This window comes from Electrona antarctica, assembly GCF_951216825.1.
Source record: "Electrona antarctica genome assembly, chromosome: 1".
Lineage (NCBI taxonomy): Eukaryota > Metazoa > Chordata > Actinopteri > Myctophiformes > Myctophidae > Electrona > Electrona antarctica.
Genome location: NC_136806.1, coordinates 10,435,236 through 10,458,419, shown reverse-complemented (window position 1 = coordinate 10,458,419; position 23,184 = coordinate 10,435,236). Strand labels below are relative to the sequence as shown.

Sequence of the window (23,184 nt, the reverse complement as noted above, 5' to 3'; positions counted from 1 at the left end):
TCCATAAGTGATGGATTGAATGTGCCACATTCATTGTCAAGTACTAGTTATAACCTATTCCGTTCAGCACAGCTTGCCAACCGAACTGGGATGACGCACTTGTTGACGCGTAGCAGTCCCAAAAAACAGGCTGAAGTTGAACCATGTTTAAGTGCTAATATAGATAGAGATTTCCATTTATGGACGCAGACAGACAGACAGACAGACAGACAGACAGACAGACAGACAGACAGACAGACAGACAGACAGACAGTTAGCGCCCCTTAAAACGTATCTATGCATGGATACTTCTAGAGGCCAGTCTGACGTCATATAATTCCATATGGGCAATGGGGCATGTTTGAGCAAGACTGACACAGATCTCCATATGTGGGCATGGCTGACATCATAGTGATCACGTAAGCATGAAGGCAGATCAGCTTAAAACCGCCCGCACAGAATCACCGAGAGCACTAAAGCGAGGTGATTTTTTTTCAGTCCAAGAGTAAATGTTGATGCAGGCTTTGAAAGCTTTAAACCAAATTTCTGTAAACCAAATATCTTAAATCGTTCGTACACTGTAAGGTCAAGTCAAAACAGTTGAATACGTTAACCTATCCTTTCCCAGTTAACCGGTTTTAAGTATTTTCCTACAAACAAGATGAAGTTTGACGATTTTGACATTTGGAACACGGTCTGGACATTTGTCCCAAGGCCAAGACGTTACATTAGGAAATTGGTCACCACGTTGATCGGTGACACATCACCCCGCCTGACAGTGGCCTGCAACACTTTCTCCCTGTCTCTGTTCAAGCAGCTGCCAGAACATACCACTGATAATGTGTTCTGCTCTCCTCTCAGCATCTCCTCTGCTCTGGCCATGGTGCTGCTGGGGGCTCGTGGCAACACAGCCACACAGATAGCAGAGGTCCTGCACTTTAAGGATGACGTCCACTTGGACCTGTCTAAGCTCATGATTGACCTGAACAAGTCGGGACAGTCCTACTCCCTCAGCCTGGCCAACCGCCTGTATGGAGAGCAGTCCTACCAGTTTGTCGAGGAGTTCTTGAGTGCCACCAGGAAACATTGTGATGCACAGCTGGAGCCTGTGGACTTCATGTGCAATGCTGAAGGAGCTAGGCTGAACATCAACAGCTGGGTGGAGAAACAGACACAAGATCAAATCAAGGATTTGCTTGCCCAGGGTGTGGTGGACCCTATGACCAGACTGGTACTGGTCAATGCCATCTACTTCAAAGCCAACTGGGAGAAGTCATTCCACGAGAACAGCACCGTGGATGAGCAGTTCAGACTCAGCAACACTGAAAGCAAACCGGTGAAGATGATGTATCAGGGGCAGACTATGTTCCCTCTTGCCTTCATTCCCGAGGTCAACTGTCGGATACTCGAGCTGCCCTACACAGGGAGAGACCTCAGCATGCTCATCTTTCTGCCCGTCGAGATGGAGGACGACACAACAGGCCTGGAGAAGCTAGAAAAGGAGCTAACCTATGAAACGTTTGTGGACTGGACCAATCCAGACATGATGGATCAGACAGAGGTTGACCTGGGCCTGCCTCGTTTCAGGATGGAGGAGACGTATAACATGGAAGAAGTCCTGATCAAGATGGGCATGGTGGACGCCTTTGACGTCACAAAGAGTGACTTCTCTGCTATGTCTCCAGCCAACGGCCTGGCGGTGACCAATGTGGTGCACAAGGCCTTTGTGGAAGTGAACGAGGAGGGCACTGAGGCAGGTGCCGCCACTGCTGTTGGCATTTCATTTCTCAGTGCCAGGACGAAGAAGATCCCTGTGCGGTTTGTTGCTGACCACCCCTTCCTCTTTTTCATCCGACACAAGCCCACCATGACCGTCCTCTTTGCAGGCCGATACTGCTCCCCTCCTTGACTTAGTTCTCATCCTGGGCACCTATAAGACCACATGTAGTTAGTGTGGTGTCTTAAAGGACCATACAGCCTCAATATATTATTGTCTATTTTAAAGCATTGGCCATTAACAAAAAGATACAACCAACACACTATTTTAATTTGTAATTGGTTATTTCGGGCCTGTGAGAGAGATGTAGGGGGTTATTTTGGAGTAAACTATATACTGGAAAGTGTTCTGCAGTAAAATAAAAAAAACGTTTTAAAACGTTTGAAGTTTGTAAAACACACTGGCCAGCACCGTGTGTGTGTGTGATGGGTGTACTAGTGTAACTGACCAATCACTGGCCAGCACTGTGTGTGTGTTGTGGGTGTACTAGTGTAACTGACCAGGCACTGGACAGCACTGTGTGTGTGTGGTGGGTGTACTACTACTAGTGTAACTGACCAGGCACTGGCCAGCACTGTGTGTGTGTGTGTGTGTGTGTGGTGGGTGTACTATAGTGTAACTGGCCAGGAACTGGTCTCTGCCAGAGAACATTGCAATTTGGGAATTGATGCTGCAATACCCCATTGTACCCATTGTCATTTTTATGCCCATATATGGAGATATCTGTCTGCGTTTCTGTCTGCCTGCCTCCCTGTGTCCCTTTATACGCCCAAATATGGATGCACATACATGGGCATGCCAATATATTGGCACCGGTGTTGATTTCGTCGACTAAAACTAAGACGAAATTTTTTTGTCGACTACCTTTTTCCACTGACAAAAACTAAAATGGAAACTAAACAAAAACTAAGCTATAATGACTAAAACGAAGACTAAATATATTGACAATTTCGTCAACAAATAAAAACTATAGACTAAAATGTTAGGAAGGGACTAGTGGACCAGAGTTCCAGTACAAGTCATTTTACACTTGGTTGCATGCTGAAAATAGCTGATCTACAAGCTCACAACGTGTCGTGCTGCTACGCGTTGTGAGCTGTAGATCTGCTATTTTCAGCAAGTGTAAAAACAGTCATTACGACGGCATGAAGGCCCGCCAAAATACATTTTAGTCGACTAAATCAACTGTAGATTTACTCGACTAAAATCCTATGATATTTAGTCGACTAAAACTAGACTAACAGTCTAGTTTCATTCCAAAACTAGCCTATAACTAAAACAGAAATTTGCTGCCAAAACAACACTGATTGGTCAGATCTCCATATCTGGAGTTGAGGCCATTGCTACCATCAGCATACTCCATATATGGGGATTTGGGGGTTTATCTATAGGCCTATTCTTTTGAAACCCATCTGTCTGTGCCCCTTTTATGCCCATATTTGGATATCCCGGTATCATTGTTGTTTTTGGCAGCAAATTTCTATTTTAGGTTTAGTCTATAGGGCTCCATCTTGTGCCACCCTTATCCCTTATTTGCCATGTTTTACTATTTCGAAAATCATTTTAAAATAGTTCAACTAGCCGATCTACGTACATCTACACGTTGTGAGCTTGTAGATCAGCTATTTGAACTATTTTAAAAGGTTTTTTAAAATAGTAAAAAATGGCAAATAAGTTTAGGGATAAGGGTTAAGGGGTGGCGGATATAGCCCATAGGGCAGTATTATGCGTGTCTTAAGTACCAGGTCTTATTACTTAACTTAAGACCTGGAGGCGTGGTCAATGCTGTTTGGCCACTCAGAATAGCCAAATGGCATTGATCACGCCTCCAGGTCTTAAGTTAAGTAATAAGACCTGGTACTTAAGACACGCATAATACTGCCCAGTGTCTCTTGAATAGTTTTCCCTTAGTTTTAGTCACATTTAGTCGACTAAATGTCATGAGATTTTAGTCGACTAAATCTACAGGTGACTTAGTCGACTAAAAGGGATGATTTTACACTTGCTGACACAGCCCCCACTGAATGAATGAACTGAACCTATAGCCTACAATACCTTGCGCCATGGCACCTCACTGTGGCACATAATAATATTGCACATGAACAATACACACAGTATACACCAGGGGTTCACAAACCTTTTCATGTCAAGGACCCCCAAATTGACACTAATCAGCGCCCCATTCAGAGCCCCATTTGGAAATGATATACCAGGGACCCCCATAAGAGAAGATTTGTACGGCTCTAGCAGTGATTCTCAACCCGTTTAATTTCAAGGACCCCTAGTTTGACATGCATTAGTCCCCCATTTAATCATATTTCTATCTCTGGGACCCCCAATTTATATTGTGAAATCAATATTAATTTAACTCAGGGGTTCACTTTCATTTTCATTGTTGACGAAATTGTCAATATATTTAGTCTTAGTTTTAGTCGTCATAGCTTAGTTTTTTATTTAGTTTCCATTTAAATGGTAAATGGTGCATTTATATAGCGCCTTTATCCAAGGCACTTTACATAGATTGTGCATTACATTCACCCATTCACACACACATTCATACACCGATTGCGGCGGAAGCCATGCAAGGTACCAACCAGCACATCGGGAGCAATTTGGGGTTCAGTGTCTTGCCCAAGGACAAGGTACACAAATTGCCTGTCGGCGGATTACGGTCTGGAGAGGCTCAATTGTACGCCCATTTCCTACACCAGAGAACTGGTGTGGCCAATCGGGACACGGTATGCAATATGGGCGGGCTTTTGTACAGCGACGTTCAATGCTTGAGACCTTTGACTGACAGTAGCTCTAACCAATTGCGTCAAAGAGAAAATGTTTGAACCCGCCCCCCCGGGAAACAAGAGCCATACACAGCATCTCCAGACTCAAATACCACACGACAGTGTGATTTGAGTCTGGCTTATTAGCCAGGCTACAACTCCACCCCCACAATGTCACTGGCCTTATAAAGTAGGGGAGCCTATCAATTTCCGTGATTTTGGAATGTTAATTTTTGGAGACAGGCATATCTTACCAGAGTTACCAGAATGCCAAAAAAACATGTCTCCAATTTTTGAGTGGTGTAAACCACTCCTACAACTGGCTTTTGTGTGCATAAAAAAATGACCATGGTTGCTATGTTCAAAATAATTTCTGACGTAATTAAATCACACCCGGGTGAACTGGATGACCGTAGCAACCGTGGTCATTTTCTCTGCGCAGAAAAAGCCAGTTGTGAAATCACATCCGGGTGTGATTTCATTACGTCAGATCAGAGCTGATCAGGCTACATAATACCTTACCTTATTTCATTACGTCAGACATTACGTCAGACCACAGCTGATCATGCTATATAAAACCTTACACCACTCAGTTCACACGGGTGTGATTTTTTAAGTCAGGTTTAGCTTGTTTAATTAGCATAATTAGCTAATTAATTGCCAAAAACAGGAAATGGCAATAACTTTGCTTCTAGATAACTTATAAAGGTGATCTAAGAGTCTAAGTCCATGTTTGTGATGTCCAGAAATTCATCTGTTACCATCTTGAAGTACCAGCTTGAATACAACCTTTCCCAATTAGCAGAATTAGCATAAACTATGCCAAAACGAGGTGAAAATCAGCAAATTGCGGCATTTTTGTTACTTTTAGTGATTGAAAGCTTCTCACAGACTCTAAGTGTATGTTTACAACTTCAGGAATAATTATCATCCTATGAATAAATCATGCAACCCTTTGTCTATGTAATAATTATGTAATAATCACACCAAAACCAGAAATAGCTATATTTCTTTGCTTTAAGTTAATTAATAAATGTCATCTTACGGACAGTGTAAGTCTGTTTGCATGTCTAGAAAATATTCTCTTTCCATAACGGATATGCAACCTTTCCTTATTTCCTTTATTAGCTTAATTTGTATATATATATATATATATATATATATATATATATACACACACAAATTAAGCTAATAAAGGAAATCAGTCATATCAGTCATATAAAATAACGAACAATATGAGAAATGGTCACAGAATTATCACATTGTTTATTCTAATATTTACAGAAAGTTCAAGATTTCGATCACTGGGATCTTCTAAGAAGATCCCAGTGATCGTAATGTTGAATCAATAAACCAGTGGAGCTGAGTTTTTCATACCAGTGTTGCGGACTCTATTTCTTCCTCTTGTACTGCCATTTGTCCAGCACCTGGGCTAGAGTGGAGGACGAGGTGCATGCTCTATTAGACTATTACCTTTGTTGTTTACATTACCACACACCTCTAATCATCTGCCCTGCACATGTGATATGCACTGGGATTTCTTGCAGACACATTTGGTTTGGTAATGGTGGCTGGGGCGTGGGTATCCTGTGTTGTGACTGGCAGCAGTTGAGCTCCCTCAGCGACGCGTCCCATCCATATTCAGTTGCTGGTGGCATCTGTGGGTTAGGTACATGGTCCTGATCCCATACCATTGCCTGATAATGTGAGAGGGCAATGGCTTGATTTAATGCTGCTTGTGTAGGTGGCAGCTTCTCTGCTTCTAATTGTTTGAGCTCACCAACCGACCACTTATGGGCCCGGGGCAACACAGCTCTACATTGAGTCCCCTGACACTGATGTCTTTGTTTTTACAATCCGACGGTACCATCAGCTGTGCAAGGACATCTATTTCATCACCGGTGTGGGGAACAAAAAACGTATCATCGCTGGAGCCAGTAGTGTAGGCACTTGGTAAAACGAGGACTTCAGCCTTACCAGTTGGCCAGGCCTAAACAGGTGTGGAGGTGGTATCTGCAGTTGCTATACAACTGCAGATACTATGAGCTATGAGCTACAAAAAGGCTCAGTTCTGACGCAGCACGTACCTAACCCACAGATGCCACCAGCAACTGAATATGGATGGGACGCTGAGGGAGCTCAACTGGTGCCAGTCACAACACAGGATACCCACGCCCCAGCCACCATTACCCAACTGATCAAATGTGTCTGCAGTGCATGTCATATTGTTCTTGTCAATCTCACATTTTTAACTGCTCTGAGAAGTGCATGTGTAGGGCAGATGATAGAGGTGTGTGGGGATTGACGATGACGACGACAAAGATGGAGGCCCTTCAATTAAATGTGTTTTCAAAACTTTCTGTAAATATTAGAATAAACAATCTGATAATTCTGTGACCATTTCCCATATTGTTCTTTATTGCGACCACAGGTCGCATTTACTAGGCTATGAAATTATGCATTTCTCGTCAGTCAGTTGTTTGGTTGGTCATGCCTCGTGACATCATGTGACATCGCCAGGGATGGAGTTCCCTGATGTCATCAATATTGGCAAGCAACTGTACATCTGACCTCAAATCTCAAACCCTTAGATCTCCATATATGGAGCTGACCTGTTCTGACATTCCGGACATTATGTTGATCCTTCCCCATCCATCCTTCCTCTTTGATGTCTCCCTTTTGACTGATACCTGTCCATTTAAACTCTAGACGGGTGCAGTACTTACTATTTAGTTTAGACAGTACTTGGTTTGGACTAGTCATTGGTTAGACCAGTCATTAGTCCTACAACTACAACCTATCTCAAACCCTCACCCTAACCCTAACCTCCCACGGGGCAGCACACCTAAACCTAACCTTAACCCATGTCTAACCAATGACTAGGGTTGGGATTTGTTAGGATTTTAATGGTTCCGGTTCCTTAACGGATCCCTCTTAACGGTTCCGGTTCCTAACGGATCCCTTAACGGTTCCCTTAACGGTTCCTAATATTATTTTTTCCCCCTTTTTTCCTGACATATGCTTATATTATAACTAACATGTATAACAACCAAGTACTTAATAAACACAAATTCAATTATTGTATTTGCACTTTACAATTATGAGGTGGCACTATTATTTAAATTTCACCACCACCAGCTAGCCACCACGACAATATCATTGTTGCAATTTGTACTGTATATTAAATATACAGTACATATTGCAATTATGATATTGTTGTGGTCACAAATGTTGTGTCTTTAATGTTCAGATTAATTTAATATGAAGGACCCCAGTTACCCTAATGGAAACAAGCCATAGTGCTTTCTTGGGTTATAAAATCCTCTTAGCAGACCTTGTATTGAACTGTAGGCTACGTTCCTGTGCTTTTTTCTGCAAACTGTTTATAATGTAATCAATGTATGGAGGTATATATGCACCTAAAGGCTGGGCTCTCAACAGTTGCACGATTAATTTAGAGCCAAATCAAAAGCAGTTGAGTTGCTTATAAGTTGTAAAAATAAGTGCAGACAAATTGATTTTTATTTAATTCATGGCTCTATAGTTGATTGATTTTGAGATGTTGGACGTGCAACTGGTGCAGTTGCAACAACCTTTGCAGGAAACTATGGCATCGCATTTATTGCACTCTGCGCGATCAGCCTCAGAGTAATTTCCCTCTCTGTTAACCACACTCGCTCCGCGGCGGTGACCGCTCGCTGAATGCACAGAACAGTGGTATCCACTCCACTCACTCACTCATCGCAAAGTGCAATAAATGTGTTGCCATAGTTTCCTGCAAAGGTTGTTGCAACTTGCACCAGTTGCACGTCCACATTGAGGAAATATCTAAAAATCAATACGCCTACACGAGTCACAAGATTAATCTACTCAGTCATGTCAAGTAGTAGACGTCACGTCACCCCAGTAACTTGGCTCTGCTTGCATGCACACAGACACAGCGGAGCTAAATGACGACTGATGAGAACCGTTTGGGGAATCGTTAATAAAAAGATCACACCCGTGTGAACTGAGTGGTGCAGTGACGTCACACACTAACCATAGCAACCATGCTCACCTATACGTGGCCCTACGTACAGGTACACACATACATAGACACATAGACACATAGATACAGACAAAGCTGGTTGTTGGAGTGGTTTGCACCACTCAAAAAAAGATGGAACCGGCTCCGGATCTGCAATGTCGGAACCGGGTCTGAAATGGACCCGGTTCCGAATCCCAACCCTACCAATGACTAGTCTAAACTAAGTATGCACCCCCTCTAGACGGAGTTCTCAACAGGCCCGAAAATTAAGGTCCGTCCCAACCTGGGCCCTCATCAGACCCTGTACACTCAAGACACTGCCACCCTTAGATCTTTATATACGTATGGAGCTGACCTGTTCCATATGTTGATCTGACCTCATCAAACCCTGTACACTCAAGACACGCTCCATATATGGCCAGTACATAATTCACTCCATATGTTGATCTGAGCCCCCCCATGCCACAGCACCAGCACTTGCCCAGCAGTCTGCCATCACCCAGGCGGATATGTTGATCTGATCCCCCCCATTCCAAAGCACCAGCGCTCGCCATGCAGCCCTTATAGTGCGAGGTCGCTTCTCGCCCTCAGGCGTCTTACTGGACTTAAACTCTTAGATCACCTTTAAGTTACCTAGAAGCAAAGTTATTGCCATTTCCGTTTTTGACAATTTATTAGCTAATTATGCTAATTGCACATGCTAAACTCAACAGAAAAATGTGGAGACATGTTTTTTGGCATTCTGGTAACCCCAAGAATCAAGATATACCCGTCTCCAAAAAGTAACATTCCAAAATCACGGGCATCAGAATCTGATTGATAGGCTCCCCTACTCGCATTGTGAGCTTGTAGATCGGCTATTTTCAATAGATTTTGTACACATTTTGTACTGTTTATTGTGTACTCGCCTCAGCTGCTTTCTCACCTGGTCAGCAGTAAAGGCCTATTCATAGTCTGGATTTTCGGTGGTGAGGTGACCACCGCTCCGGTGGTGAGCTGACCACCGGAGCTGAAATAACGTTGAGCAGTGGTGTGAGTAAAAACAGAGAGAAGACACATTCTGTGTTACCTAGAACTAGAGGTCTGAAAAAAATCATTAACATGGTGAAACACATCTTGATGACGTCATAATTACAGTTCTAGGAAATACAAGATGGGGGGACCTTTTTATTATTTCCACACAACAGCTCTAAGGTATATTATATATTAAGTAAAATGTTGAAAATGGGTGGTTTTCCCCTTTAAGGCACACTGTAGAGTGCACCGACAGGGCAGGAGGGGTGAGGAGGACAGTCACTCTGTCAACCATTAGGTAGTTGAGTAAATTCATATTTGACCAGGAGCATCTCTATACTTTGACTCTTTAGGACTGGGGAGTACTTTGACTGTGTTATCTGCATTTATAGCCTGCAAACTATGAGTCTCTGCAGTCTGCAAACTGCACACTCTGCAAACTGCACACTCTGCAAACAGCACACACATTTTACAGAACCATGAAACCACCAAGCCGTAAAAAAAAGGGAAGCCAATGAAGACATCACACTTCTCAAGATGTGAAGATCTGAAGATAACACCTTCACTTCACGGAAACTGGTTTGGTTTCAGCTGAACTCTAGTCTACATACATTTAGGGCGCGTTCGGAAATAGTGCACCGAGCGCACGGTGCGAATGCAAATTTCCGAACGCGCCCATAGATGAGTGACAAAACAACCTGTGGTTTAGAATAGACGTTTTCAGTTTTAGTTCACCCAACAGTGTTGTGACGAAAAAATGTTTGTCGACAACCTGTTTCCACTGGCGAAAACTAAATGGAAACTAAATGAAAACTAAGCTATGATGACTAAAACTAAGACTAAATATACTGACAATTTCGTCAACAGATAAAAACTAGACTAAAATGTTAGCAAGGGACTAGTGGACAAGAGATCCAATATAAGTCATTTTACACTTAATTGGTTGCATGCTGAAAATAGACGATCTACAAGCTCACACATTACGACGGCATCAAGGCCCGCCAAAATACATTTTAGTCGACTAAATCAACTGTAGATTTAGTCGACTAAAATCGCATGACATTTAGTCTAAAACATAAAAAAACTAAAACATTCCAGGTGACTAAAATGTGACTAAATTAAACTAAATGAAAACTATTCAAAAGACTATGACTAAAACTAAAATCTAAATTTGCTGCCAAAAACACTGTCACAAAAAAAAACTTATTTTCCATCAATTACACACCCCAATAATTTGATGACCAGACGAGACTCAATTCTCAATTGAATCTTGCGTACTGTCCAGCCACGCCGTCATCAAAGTGTTGACTCAGGGACGTGACAAAAAACACCATGAATTCAAGGCTTTATGGGGAGTGTAGTTCATAGAAAATAAGTTTTCCTTTATCCCATTCTGGGCGGGAACCCCTTTTGGTCATTATGTTATACTTTAGCTGTTGAAAAATAGCAGATCTACAAGCTCATAGCGCGGCACCGAGTGCCGCGCTATGAGCTTGTAGGTCTGCTATTTTTGAAAAACCTGTGAAAACGTGGCACAAATTTGGAATATATATTCTTTCAGTTTTTAACTCAAATCTTTGCTTCTGAGGGGTTCCTGGAACAACATATTTTTAGATGGGGGTCGGCGGCCAATTACATATCATTTTTGGGGTCCTTGACATGAAATATTGAGCACCACTGATGCAGAAACATAGGTATTTCAGAAAACTGTCAGAATTTAGAAAAAATAAATACATTTTGACGTCAGGTCTAAATGGCTTTTTCACCAGAACACTATAGCAATTGATTGATCATTAATAATATAAGCGTGCTCTGAAAATGCTCCACCCATCTGACCACTTAACATGGCAGCCGAACACACAGATTTTCAAGTGGGCCCCGATCCATGCAGAAAAGGTTGAGAATCACTGTTTTAGACCAACAATAAAGCTAATATTACTGTTAGGCCCTACATGAGGCTGCAGAATAGAAGATTACACTATAATAGAAAGATTAGTTTAATACAGTATAGCATCAACGGTTTTTTTTTTTAACCCTATACATTCCGGCATAGCCTACTGGTATTTCGACATACTGGCATTTCGACATACTGGCATTTCGACATACAAGTTTGGACCAAAATGGTTTAACCGAACAACTGTAAACCACAATGTTTGTCAGTTGAAAAGAAGAAGTGATGTTTGTTTGTTTTTTTATATCGCCCACTTGTTGTCTTAGATCTCTCTGCCTTGAAATGTCACCAGTGCACAAACTGGTATCTGGTAACTGGAACCTGCACTGAAGCGGTCTGTCCCGTTTCCCAGAAATGTGGTGCAGTAACAGTGAGTTACTCTCACTCAGGTATATGTGACAAGCTGTGGTGGAAAAAGTACTCCCATTTTTTTACTTAAGTAAAAGTATCAATTGTGCAATGTAGAAGGGTCATTCGAAACGAAAACGTGCCATTTTGTGTCCCTCAGAACAAAACCATTTGTAACTAGAAAAAGTGCCCTTCTGGGCACAGGTCTCCACCAGGAGGATAGGACTGTGTGAGATGTTTGGCAAAATGTTTAGGATTAATATAAACATGTTTTTGAAGCATTTTGTTCCAAAAATGTGTTATGCAAAAATCAACCTGTTGGTGGCGCTATAACAGGCCAATGTGAAAAGGGTGGGATATATTCCTCAGCCTAGTAAGAAAATGTGTGAAAGATTTCACGTAAATTGCATGCTGCGTTCATGATTTGAGGCTTTTGTTCAAAACGGGGCAATCTTGCAAACTGTGAAAGCAAATTATAGCCAATTAGGATGGAATATGAAATATCGGACAGATCCGACTTGAGCACATGACCATAGAGATACTGTGTAACGATTTGTGAGATTTTTGGACAGAATCTGGAGGAGTAATATCAAAAAATGTGTTTTACAAAAGTCGGCCTCCTGGTGGCGCTATAAAAGGCAGATGCGGAAAATGCAGGTCAAAGGTTTGTCCTTGGCCTCTAGGGAGTGTGCATGTAACGTATCACGCAGATCGGTGCAGTTTTAGGTAAACAATGTGAAAAGCTGCCTCATGGTGGCGCTATAACAGGCCGTTCTGGAAAATGTGAGGCAGAGGTTCATCGTTGGCATCCAGGGAGTGTGTGTGAAAAGTTTGGCATTGACCTCTGCACCTCTGCACTGTCCAATATCCCACACGTAAGTACCTACACCACTTTTGCGCGCGTGTGTGTGTGTGTATTGTGTACATTATAAATAATTACATAATATTTTACATATAATTTCAGAAAACTTGTAATACAAAAAAATCTTAGTTTTAATATAAGTAATCAACTGGAGAAGTTTCATTGTGATAGCTATTAGTTAACTTTTTTTCCCTATTCACCTACCATGTCTCACCTTAAGACACACATAATACTGCCCTTAGGCTCTGCCATTTGAACCACCATAACTGTAGCCTAGAATAGATGCCGCAGATTGCATTGTAAATGCAGTTGTTACTACATACTGTACATCTCAGCGACTGCGCAACTATTGTGGGTTCTTTTGTGCGTTCTGGTTTCAACTTGTTGTTTCAAAAAAGTTGAAACAACCTCACCCCCATCTAGACCGTAGATGCCACACCTCCTATTAAAAGCTGTACGGTTGCCCTGGCAGTTTTTTAGTTGGAGCTGTTGGACGGACAACAAGATGCATCTAGTCATAGTGATCCTTGGGGTTCTGCTTTTCCCAAAAGTCTTTTTTTAAATGATATGTTGGGGTTTCATGCAATGATGGGATTTCTCCATAATAAATAATTGATCATTTCAGTAGCAAGAGCTTCTAAATCTAGATCAATAAACTAGAAAGGTGAGATAGTCTAGGACCTGGCTAAGATAATGCACTTCATTTAGGAGATAACTCAATTGTTCTTGGCTAATATCACCCTCACAAACAACTTAGTAACTGTGAAAAATTCTCTATCCGGGGCAAAATACCTGAAAAGGACCACACCCCTTTAAAAATGACCGCTACTTTAAACATGGCTTTTCTAAGTGTTTCAAAGTGTTCAGAATACTCATGTTTGTTGAATCTGTGCCCGAGCATATAGCCTAGAACAGTTGAGATATTCTCTCCTAAATGAAGTGCAGCAGATAAGTGAAAGGATCGTTCAAATTGTGATACAAGCATGAAATTTGGTACATATACTCTTCAAATCCCACTCTTTTCAAAAACGCCGCTAGCCACGCAAAATTCCAAGACGGCGGCCCCAAAAATCCAAGATGTTTTTCCTTTAGAACTTGAAATCCATTGATTTTTTCATAAATGTATTGAAGGTGAATATAAAGTTGGGCATTGCGGATATTTTGGTGCCAAGTACATGTCTGTATCTATTATGGTTCTTGATATACAGCTTTTACAGACTCGGGAGAGCGTTTGTAACATTGATTGTTTTGTTGTGTGAAATGATTAGCCAGGTCCTCTACTAAGAGGGCTGTTAGCAAAAACAGCTTTTGATCTTAAGTCTGGCATAGGCTCAAGAGTCTAGCATATATTACGTGTAAACTGAATGTTGAACTGGACTTTTTTTGTGTGCATGGCTCTAAGTAAACTAGAATTCAATATTGATCAAATAAACTGAATTGATGTTCCAGATGGCTTTATTTAATTTCTTGGCCCCGAAAACATATATTCTGACACCAAGATTGACCTTCTAAGTGGCTTGGAACTTAAGCCGAGATATTGGCACTACACGGTGGCCATCTTTTACATCAATACTGTATGGCCGCCTTCTGCCATCTTGATGACGTGGCATGGTGATGGAGAGCATGTGGAAAGAAATTGGTGCTTTTGTCAGCCGTGTCCACATTTCTCTAAAATACCGTATGGCCCTAAACTCCCTCACTAGAGGAATTGTTAGAGATAGAAAACAGTATCCACCATAACTTTAACGCTGACTGCTCCGACAGGATTTTTCATGAAATGCACGGTAAGACTACGGTGATTAGTATTATTGCCATCACCATTGGTCAGTCGTGTAACTTTCCCAACGTTATTGATTGAAATTTTTATTTCACAGTATGTAGAATGGGTACATTTCAAACGAAAGCACAAGTCAATACAAAAACTGCTACTTTGTGGACGATCCATGATAAAGCACTAAGACTTGTTTACAACATGGTCCACCATTTTCAATTAATCAGAGCTGTGTATGTGTTCAACAACACAGCCATGCAAAATAACATTGACATCTATGAGGAATGAGGTGTCGAAAGCTTGCCATCCTTATAGCAAACAGCGGTTGCTAAACTATTTGGATTGGCATACAATCGCTTTTGGGGTGGGTTTTAGTGAAGGGTCCATTATAATTGTTTGTTCAGCTTCCAATACACATGCATGGTGATGGTGGACTGTGTGTAAAGTTCCTAGCGTTCAGTTGTTGTAACCTCTATGATATCGCCCACTTGTCGTTTTAGCTCTCTCTGCCTTGGAATGTCACCTGTGCATCCAGGGACCAGCAACCTGCAAAGAAACACAGATGAGCTGTCCCGATTCCCAGGAATGTGGTGCATATACAATCGAGGCATCCGTGGGTATGTGATAAGCTGTGGTGGAAAAAGTACTCACATTTTTTACTTAAGTAAAAGTATCAATACTGCAATGTAACTCTGTTACAAGTGGCCGGAATACAACATTTTACTTGAGTAAAAGTACACAAGTATTGGCATCAAAATCTATTTAAAGGACAACTTTGGTATTGGTTCATGTTTTAGGCTGTTATTAGAGCAAGTAAAAGATGGAGGGATGAGTGTAATTTTTTTTTAATTTGCTGCTTTCTTTCGTTTTAGGGATTTTAGCTATTTTTGACAGGGGCGGGGGCATTCGAACATGGGGCCAAATATGTTTTTTTTTTTTCACATTCAGTAGATCCTGTGATCTTTTGTGGCCAGATGTAATTTATTGGGGTCTAGTAGGACTATAGTAAATAATGAAAAGAAATCGCTATAACATTTTTGTATACAGATTTAGCCCCATGTTCAAATGCCCCCACCCCCCTGTCAAAAATTGCTAAAATCGCTAAAACTAAAGAAAGCAGCAAATGGAAAAAAAATAATAAAAATAACATCTTTTACTTTCTCTGATAACAACCTAAAACATGAACCTTGGTTGAATAAAAACTAAAGTTGTCCTTTAACTTACCAAAAGTAAAAGTACTATTTAAATTATGCAGAATGTCCCATTTCAAGTTATCAAGGTATAATAATCTTTTGAAAGTAGCATATTTTCAAGCTCACAAGCTTGTAGATCTGCTATTTTAAAATGGTCGAAATGTATACAGGGCTGATGTGGGTAATATTATGTTTTGTAATAATAATCTAAATCTATAAAGTAACTAGTAACTAAAACTTTCAAAAACATTTAGTGGAGTAAAATACAATATTTGGATCAGAATGTAGTGGAGTAGAAGTAAAAGTATTGGAAATTGGAAATACTCAAGTACAAATACCTCAAAAGTTTACTTACTGTAAGTACAGTACTTATTGTAAATGTTACTTTCCACCACTGGTGATAAGGGGTACGGTATTTCATTTTTGTGAGGAAACAGGCACTTTTTAGTATGATTATGTATTTAAGACATTGTTTGACAGTGGGTAATATCTTGTTTGTTTTTAGATGGGGATAACAGGGATTCAAAACGAAAGTCTTGCATGCTACCTGCTCGGTGTGGTCTTAGTTTCTCAATGAACATTGGAAACATCACGACACTTGTAAGCAGCAAGTGCTGCTCCACTGACCTCTGCAATGTCCAATATCCCACACGTAAGTACCTATATCACGCACGGTGGCTACTGCCACACTGGGGGAGAGGGAGGGGCCACATACATCAGCTTGCATCCCTTCATGCATCTAATTTCACTGTGTGACTCGCGTGTCATGTGATTTGTCGGTAGGCGTGTTGCACAGAAAACGGTGACCGATTGACTAATTTACATCTTCCCAACATGCATTCCGCGAGTCACGTGATCTGTGGTAGCCAATCGGAGGATTTAAATGGAGGTATAGTCCACTTGCCAGAATGTGAACCCGGACATTTTGAGTACCCTATGGTTTTAAGTTAGAAATGTTGAGTATGGGTCGCCAGCATTTAGAAACTGCCGGAATATGTTGGGCAATTTTCATAATTAGCATAATACGCTGGGGTACCATTAACAACCTATATAAGGCAACATTTTCAAAATGTCTTTATGCTTAAGTAGCACGTGACGTGTCAAACTAGGGGTTTTTCATGATTCTGAATCTATTGCAAGCATTAGTTTTGCACCAAAAACACTCCTTCAGCTAAATTCGGCCATAGGCACTTGTGTGACCTCATCACATTTGTGATGACGGCTATGGCCGTTTTTAGTCGAAGGAGTGTGAAATCATGAACATGTCACATGCCAATTAAAGCATAACGGAATTTTTAAAATGTTGCCTTATATAGGTTGTCAGTGGTCCCCAGCTTATTATGCTAATTTGAAAATTGCCCAACATACCTGTATGCAAGTTAGCATCCGGCAGTTTCTAAATGCTGGGGACCCATACTCAACATTTCTAACATAAAACCTTGGTGTACTCAACATGTCCGGGTTCACAATGGGGCTCTATGGGCTGGCAAGTAGACTATAGTATATGGAAGGGACAGAAAGACCGAAGGACAGAAAGACAGAGATTTGTAGAATTAATAGATGCGTTGAATCTAGAGTTGCAATACCCTCCATTGACAGCCCATTGATCCAAATTTAAATTTACGATCTGCTTGTAATATTAAACAACGTTAAACTCACCATCATTGCAGCTGAAAGGCAAGCTTGAATTATCCTCTTTTTTTAATGATCATTTATTTTTAGATTTTTCTGACATAGACACGTGGACAACACTAGACAGACTTACAGACTTACAGTGTAAAATCCATAATTTGATAGTACAATTATGCACATGAAACAGTTTTAAAATATATAAAAACAAAAACAATTAACCAAGGAAAGGGGGGAGAGTAAAGGGTACTTTCCAAGCTTGCGACATGGGGGAACGGTGTGAAATGTGTCCCTTGTGCATGTGTGTGCAATTGAGGGTGGGCTGTCCTTACATAATAAAGTCAAGCAGTCATAAAGGTAAAGATCATGAACCATGCAGTCAGAATCAACTACTCTCTTCGATATAATCCAAGAATACATCTGCCTTATTCTGCATTTCATATTTAAGCCTCAACAGAGCAGATTATTTGGGCCATCCACATATATGTTCAGACAGAATATTATGTCATCTGTCTTCCATAAAGTTAAAATGCATGTATTTGCCAAAACTGATCAAATAATGTCCTGTGAACAGAACTCATAATTACATTTGAGTCTGCTCCTAGGAGATATAAGAGAGGATATTTCCTCAGTTTTTTCAATTTGATCATGAATCGTTTGCCAAAAAGGTTTAATCTTTGAGCAAAACCAGAACATATGTGGGTAATAAATGCCCAACGTTCGTTTACATCGATTGCATGAAGGAGAGTGAGAGGAGAAAAATGCACATGTTGATTATTTCTTTGCTTTTGTGCTTAGCGCTCGTCGGAAGTCAATGCGTACCACCTGTTTCGAATTTTCACATAATGTAGGAGAGAGCAGCACGATGCGTTAATGAAAACAAGTGCTTCCAAACTCCAACACTAAAAAAATAATCACCTGCATGGAATTTCTTGACAGGGAGTAGCTCGTAACATGTCTACAGTGGATTTTTATGAAACAAGCGCTTTGCAGATTGAAAGAGGATAATTCAAGCTTGCCTTAATACACTTTACAGCTGCAATATTGATGAGTTTAATATAATTTAATACAAGCAGATCAGACTTTTCTATATGGATGAATGGGCTGTCAATGGAGGGTATTGCAACTTTCAAACCATTGTAAAAAAAGTGTTGCAATTTGTGGCTAGTATGCAAATATGTGAATGTTATTTTGTTATACATGAGGTTCAGGGTTGAATAAATCACCAATATATTATATACAGTATGACCATTTAAAAATGTAAAACCTACAGCTCCTGCCAGCCCTTCTCTCAACGGTAAGAAGTGCTACACCTGCAAAGACAACAACTGCACCAACATCCTGTTATGTTCTGGTGATGAGGATCGATGCGTCACAGGTCGAGGTAACAAGTCTATGGCTTCAGACCACAGCCTCTCCTTTTAACAAGTCTATGGCTTCAGACCACAGCCTCTCCTTTTAACAAGTCTATGGCTTCAGACCACAGCCTCTCCTTTTAACAAGTCTATGGCTTCAGACCACAGCCTCTCCTTTTAACAAGTCTATGGCTTCTGCTTTACCCAAATATTTCACGTTCAGCTCAGAAGAACGGTCAATTAAACAACATTACACGAGAGGGTGTGCTTTACCGTCATTAATGGTACCCTTGCAGGCCGTACCCAGCGCAGAAGTGCTTTAATGATGGTAAAGCACGACCCTTTAGAGAAATAACAACAATTATACAACAATTACCCTTAAAAAAAAAAACAAGTCAACTCAATTTCATTATAACCAAGATATTTGCTAAAAGAAACATATATATTTCTTTAATGACAGATGTAGCCACTAGACCAAAAATGTTCCAAGAAAATCGCTAGCATAGCAACCCAGTCGGCTCCGCTCTGGGAGATCAGCACAGCTGATTTTTGAGGGGCGCTAGCCCCTCCTATACACAGGTTTAATGTTTGTCTTTAGTTCAAAGTTTGTTTAGTAAACTCATTGACAATAAAGGGAAATTTGTCGTTTACATCATATTGTCTCTTTATTGTTAATGGCGTTTAATGTTTGTGTTGGCACCGTTTGTTTTACATCAACATGAGTCAGACTTTAACATATTAGCGCCACTCACTTCACACGGATGTGATTTTTTTCCTATATACAATACACTTTTAATGTTTGTTTTTAGTTCAATGTTTGTTTTAAAAACGCCATTGACAATGAAGGGAAAATGTACGTCATCTTGTCCCTAACAAACATTAAATGCCATTAATAAAGATAATTTAATGTTTGTGTTGGCACTGTTTGTTTTACATCCCCATTACTAATCAACATGAGTTAGACTTTAATATATTAGCGCCCCTCACTTCACACAGGTGTGATGTTTATGTTTTGAATAGGCGTTCCATCATGCTCGTTTGAAGCACAGCTATGGCTATTTCAACCAATCAGATTGCTTCCTCGACCCAACCTGTTGTATAATTATGTTACTCTAGACATGGAGAGTTAACTACAGACAATAACATGTTTTATGTCTGTTCACAGTGGAATACGGAGGCAATGCGATGACCTCGAAGGGCTGCGTCTCAAGGAGCCTATGCGTGTCAACAAACACTCAACAAGTCATTCCAGGCATGACAGTTAAAGCAAGCTGCTGTGAGGGTGACTTGTGCAACAACAGCGCTACCAGCACCACTGTTAGCCTCTTATTGCTCCTGGCAGCACCAGTGGTCTCTGCTGCTCTGTTCAACTGAAGGTTTCGCTGCTTCAGTTTGATCAAAGAGATTCTATAGCAAGAGATGAAACTCCTTAGTGGCGCATCACTCCAAGATGGCAGCACAGTTTACATACTGCTATTCTGAATTAATGTTAATGTAACACCACAAACACGCACATAAACATGCACCGTGAAATTCTGAATTAATTTCTATTTTTCTACTTTGATCCATTCATAAATATGATAAAACGAGTAAATAATGATAGTATTAAGCATATTTATAAATGCTTTAAATGAGCCTAATAAATTAGGCCTGTATCCTGCCACTGAACCTGAATGGAAACAACTTCAAACAAGACTGCAAGGACTTTTTTCGGTGATCGCTTTGGACGTGTGTTTGAACGTTCTCTGTACTGTCTACATTTCTACCAATAAAGTAATCAATCAATCACCACTTCATAAATCATAAAAAAATATATATTTGGAATTGAATTGAGATTGTATCTACAGGCTGGTATGGGGGTTCTCCGGTCGCATGTTGCCCATGTGTGGTCTAGAATCTTCCTCAGTGTGTTACCAGTGGTTGTGTTATTGGATTGGATTGTTGTTTTTATTGTTATTGCTGTTTTATAAGTCATTCTGTGTGTGCCGGAACAATATTAAGCATTTGAGCCGCTTCTACGCCACCCTCTCTCTTTTATGCAAGGCACAGTATTACTCCAAACCACTTTATTTTACCTTTCAGTCAAAACAACAATACACACAATCATACAGGTTAAATCCAAATGGATGAGCATAAACGTAGCAGCAGCAAAATATGAAAACTGTCCCTTTAGACTGGTTTAGACTGGTTAGAAGGCATTTGTAGAATTAATTACTTGCACACTTACATTAGCCTATATTTAGTTTATTGAATTTCATAATTTCCTTGTAATCTATGTATGTAATTAGTGATGGGAGATTAATCGGCAAACACATCGGTATCGGCAGATTTGAGTCGTTTTTAGATTAATCGGCATCGGTTCGATTAATCAATCAGACCGGTCTGATTAATCGGTCTGTCTTTACAGATAAACAAGCCCAAAGTAACAGCTTGAACAGATCTACAAGCTCACAATATTAAATATAATGGTATTAAAGTTAAATCTGACTTTTAAGCATGCAGTGCAGACACCCTGTTACATGTATTTTTCAGAATGGACAAATTATAATTTTTCAATACAGAATGAGATCATATCAACATCGGTAATATTGGTTATCGGCCATAACAGCAATTAATTATATCGGATATCGATATCGGCCAAAATGTCTCATCGGCACAACCCTATATGTAATACATCTTTAGGTTGTTTCCAGAGGAAACGTTTGGGTAACATCTTGAAAACAGAAGTATACGTCTTGTGTAATGTATACTACACATTACTACACATGTATACTATTACACAAGACGTACTTCTGTATTCCCTATGTTCTGTTGTCACTGCCAGTGATAGAGAACATAGCCTGAGCTATGCCTAATGTTTTAAAAAAAACATTGGGCATAGCTTACTTTAGTTACTAGTTACGTAGATTTTGATTATTATTACAAGACATACATTACCACATCAGCCCTATATACATTTCGCAAATACATTTGAAAATAGCAGATCTGCAAGCTTGTGAGCTTGTAGATATGCTATTATCAAAAGATTATTATACATTTGAGAACTTGAAATGGGATATTCTGCATAATGAGTACTTTTAATTTTGGTACTTTAATTACATTTTGCGTCTCAAAGAGCCTGTGTGTGTCAACAAACACGCAGCAAGTCATTCCAGGCATGTCAGCTCAAGCAAGCTGCTGTGAGGGTGACTTGTGCAACAGCTCTACCAGCACCAATGCAATCGTCAGGGTTTCCGATGCTACCAGCACCGCTGTTAGTGTCTTATTGCTCCTGGCAGCACCAGTAGTCTCTGTTGTTCTGTTCAACTGAATGTTTCGCTGCTTCAGTTTGATCAAAGAGATTCTATAATATAACGAATGAACGAAAGTATTCAATCAGTCAATCTCTCCGGTCGCATGTTGCCCATGTGTGGTCTAGAATCTTCCTCAGTGTGTTACCAGTGGTTGTGTTATTGGATTGGATTGTTGTTTTTATTGTTATTGCTGTTTTATAAGTCATTCTGTGTGTGCCGGACCAATATTCAGCATTTAAATGTATATTCAGTGATTTCACTTAATTCAAATATCACTCCAATATTATCACATTTTCGAGGACTAGGGGTGTAAACTATTCCCAAAAATCACTGAATTATTCCATCTAGATGGTAAATTTGTGAGTTTATAGTTTACGGAGTAAATTAACTGGGGGTGGAACCTGCATGATAATTGATTTGTCCCACTTACTCTAGGTAAAAAAATAAATATATATATATATATATATATATATATATATATATATTTATTTATTTTAAAATATATATACACACTACTAATACAAAACAATGAATGAATTAGCGATTCTGCAAGACATAGAGGTGCTTTGCTTTGAAACAGTTGCAGAGGTGATAATTATTGATGTATGTACTGTAATGGTAAAGTAAAAGTTATCCTATGCATTACACACACTAAATGTTGTTTATTGAATTCCATAGTACATTTATTTAGAATCTGTGTATGTAAATATTGTATTAAATCTATAGGCTATTCACAGTGGAAACCTATTGTGTAAAGGCCATGCAGTCCACCCCAATGTTTCGCAACACCAACTGGTTGTCTCCACCAGGCCGAAGGCATGGGGAGAGAGTATGTTTTGCACTCCGTCCGTCCGTCCGTGTGTCCGTGTGTGTGTGTGTGTGTGTCCGTCCGTCCATCCGTCCTTCCGTCTGTGAACAGCTAATCTCCGGCACCGTTAACCCGGTCGATACCACATTTTCCCTGGATGCCAACGATGAACCTCTGCCCCAAAATTTCCAGAACGGCCTGTTATAGCACCACCAGGAGGCCGCTTTGTGCAAAACAAGTTTTTGGACAGTACACCTACAGATTTTGTCCAAACATCACGCAAATTGGTACACAGTCTCTCTAGAGCCATTCAACAAAACGGGTCTTTCAGATTTCTCAGACTCCATCCTGATTGGCTAAGATTGGCTTCCAAAGTTCGCAGTTTCAAACAAAATGCTGC

The 23,184-nt window shown here is 40.3% G+C and overlaps 1 protein-coding gene across 1 annotated transcript; it reads left to right on the top strand.

The window, feature by feature from the left end:
• Positions 1-640: 640 nt before the first annotated feature.
• LOC306912485 (leukocyte elastase inhibitor-like) lies at positions 641-1,888 on the top strand (the record flags this gene model as incomplete). Its single annotated transcript, XM_079488749.1, has 1 exon — positions 641-1,888. One exon carries the CDS (start codon positions 641-643, stop codon positions 1,886-1,888), a length of 1,248 nt encoding a protein of 415 aa, XP_079344875.1.
• Between the last annotated feature and the right edge of the window lie 21,296 nt (positions 1,889-23,184).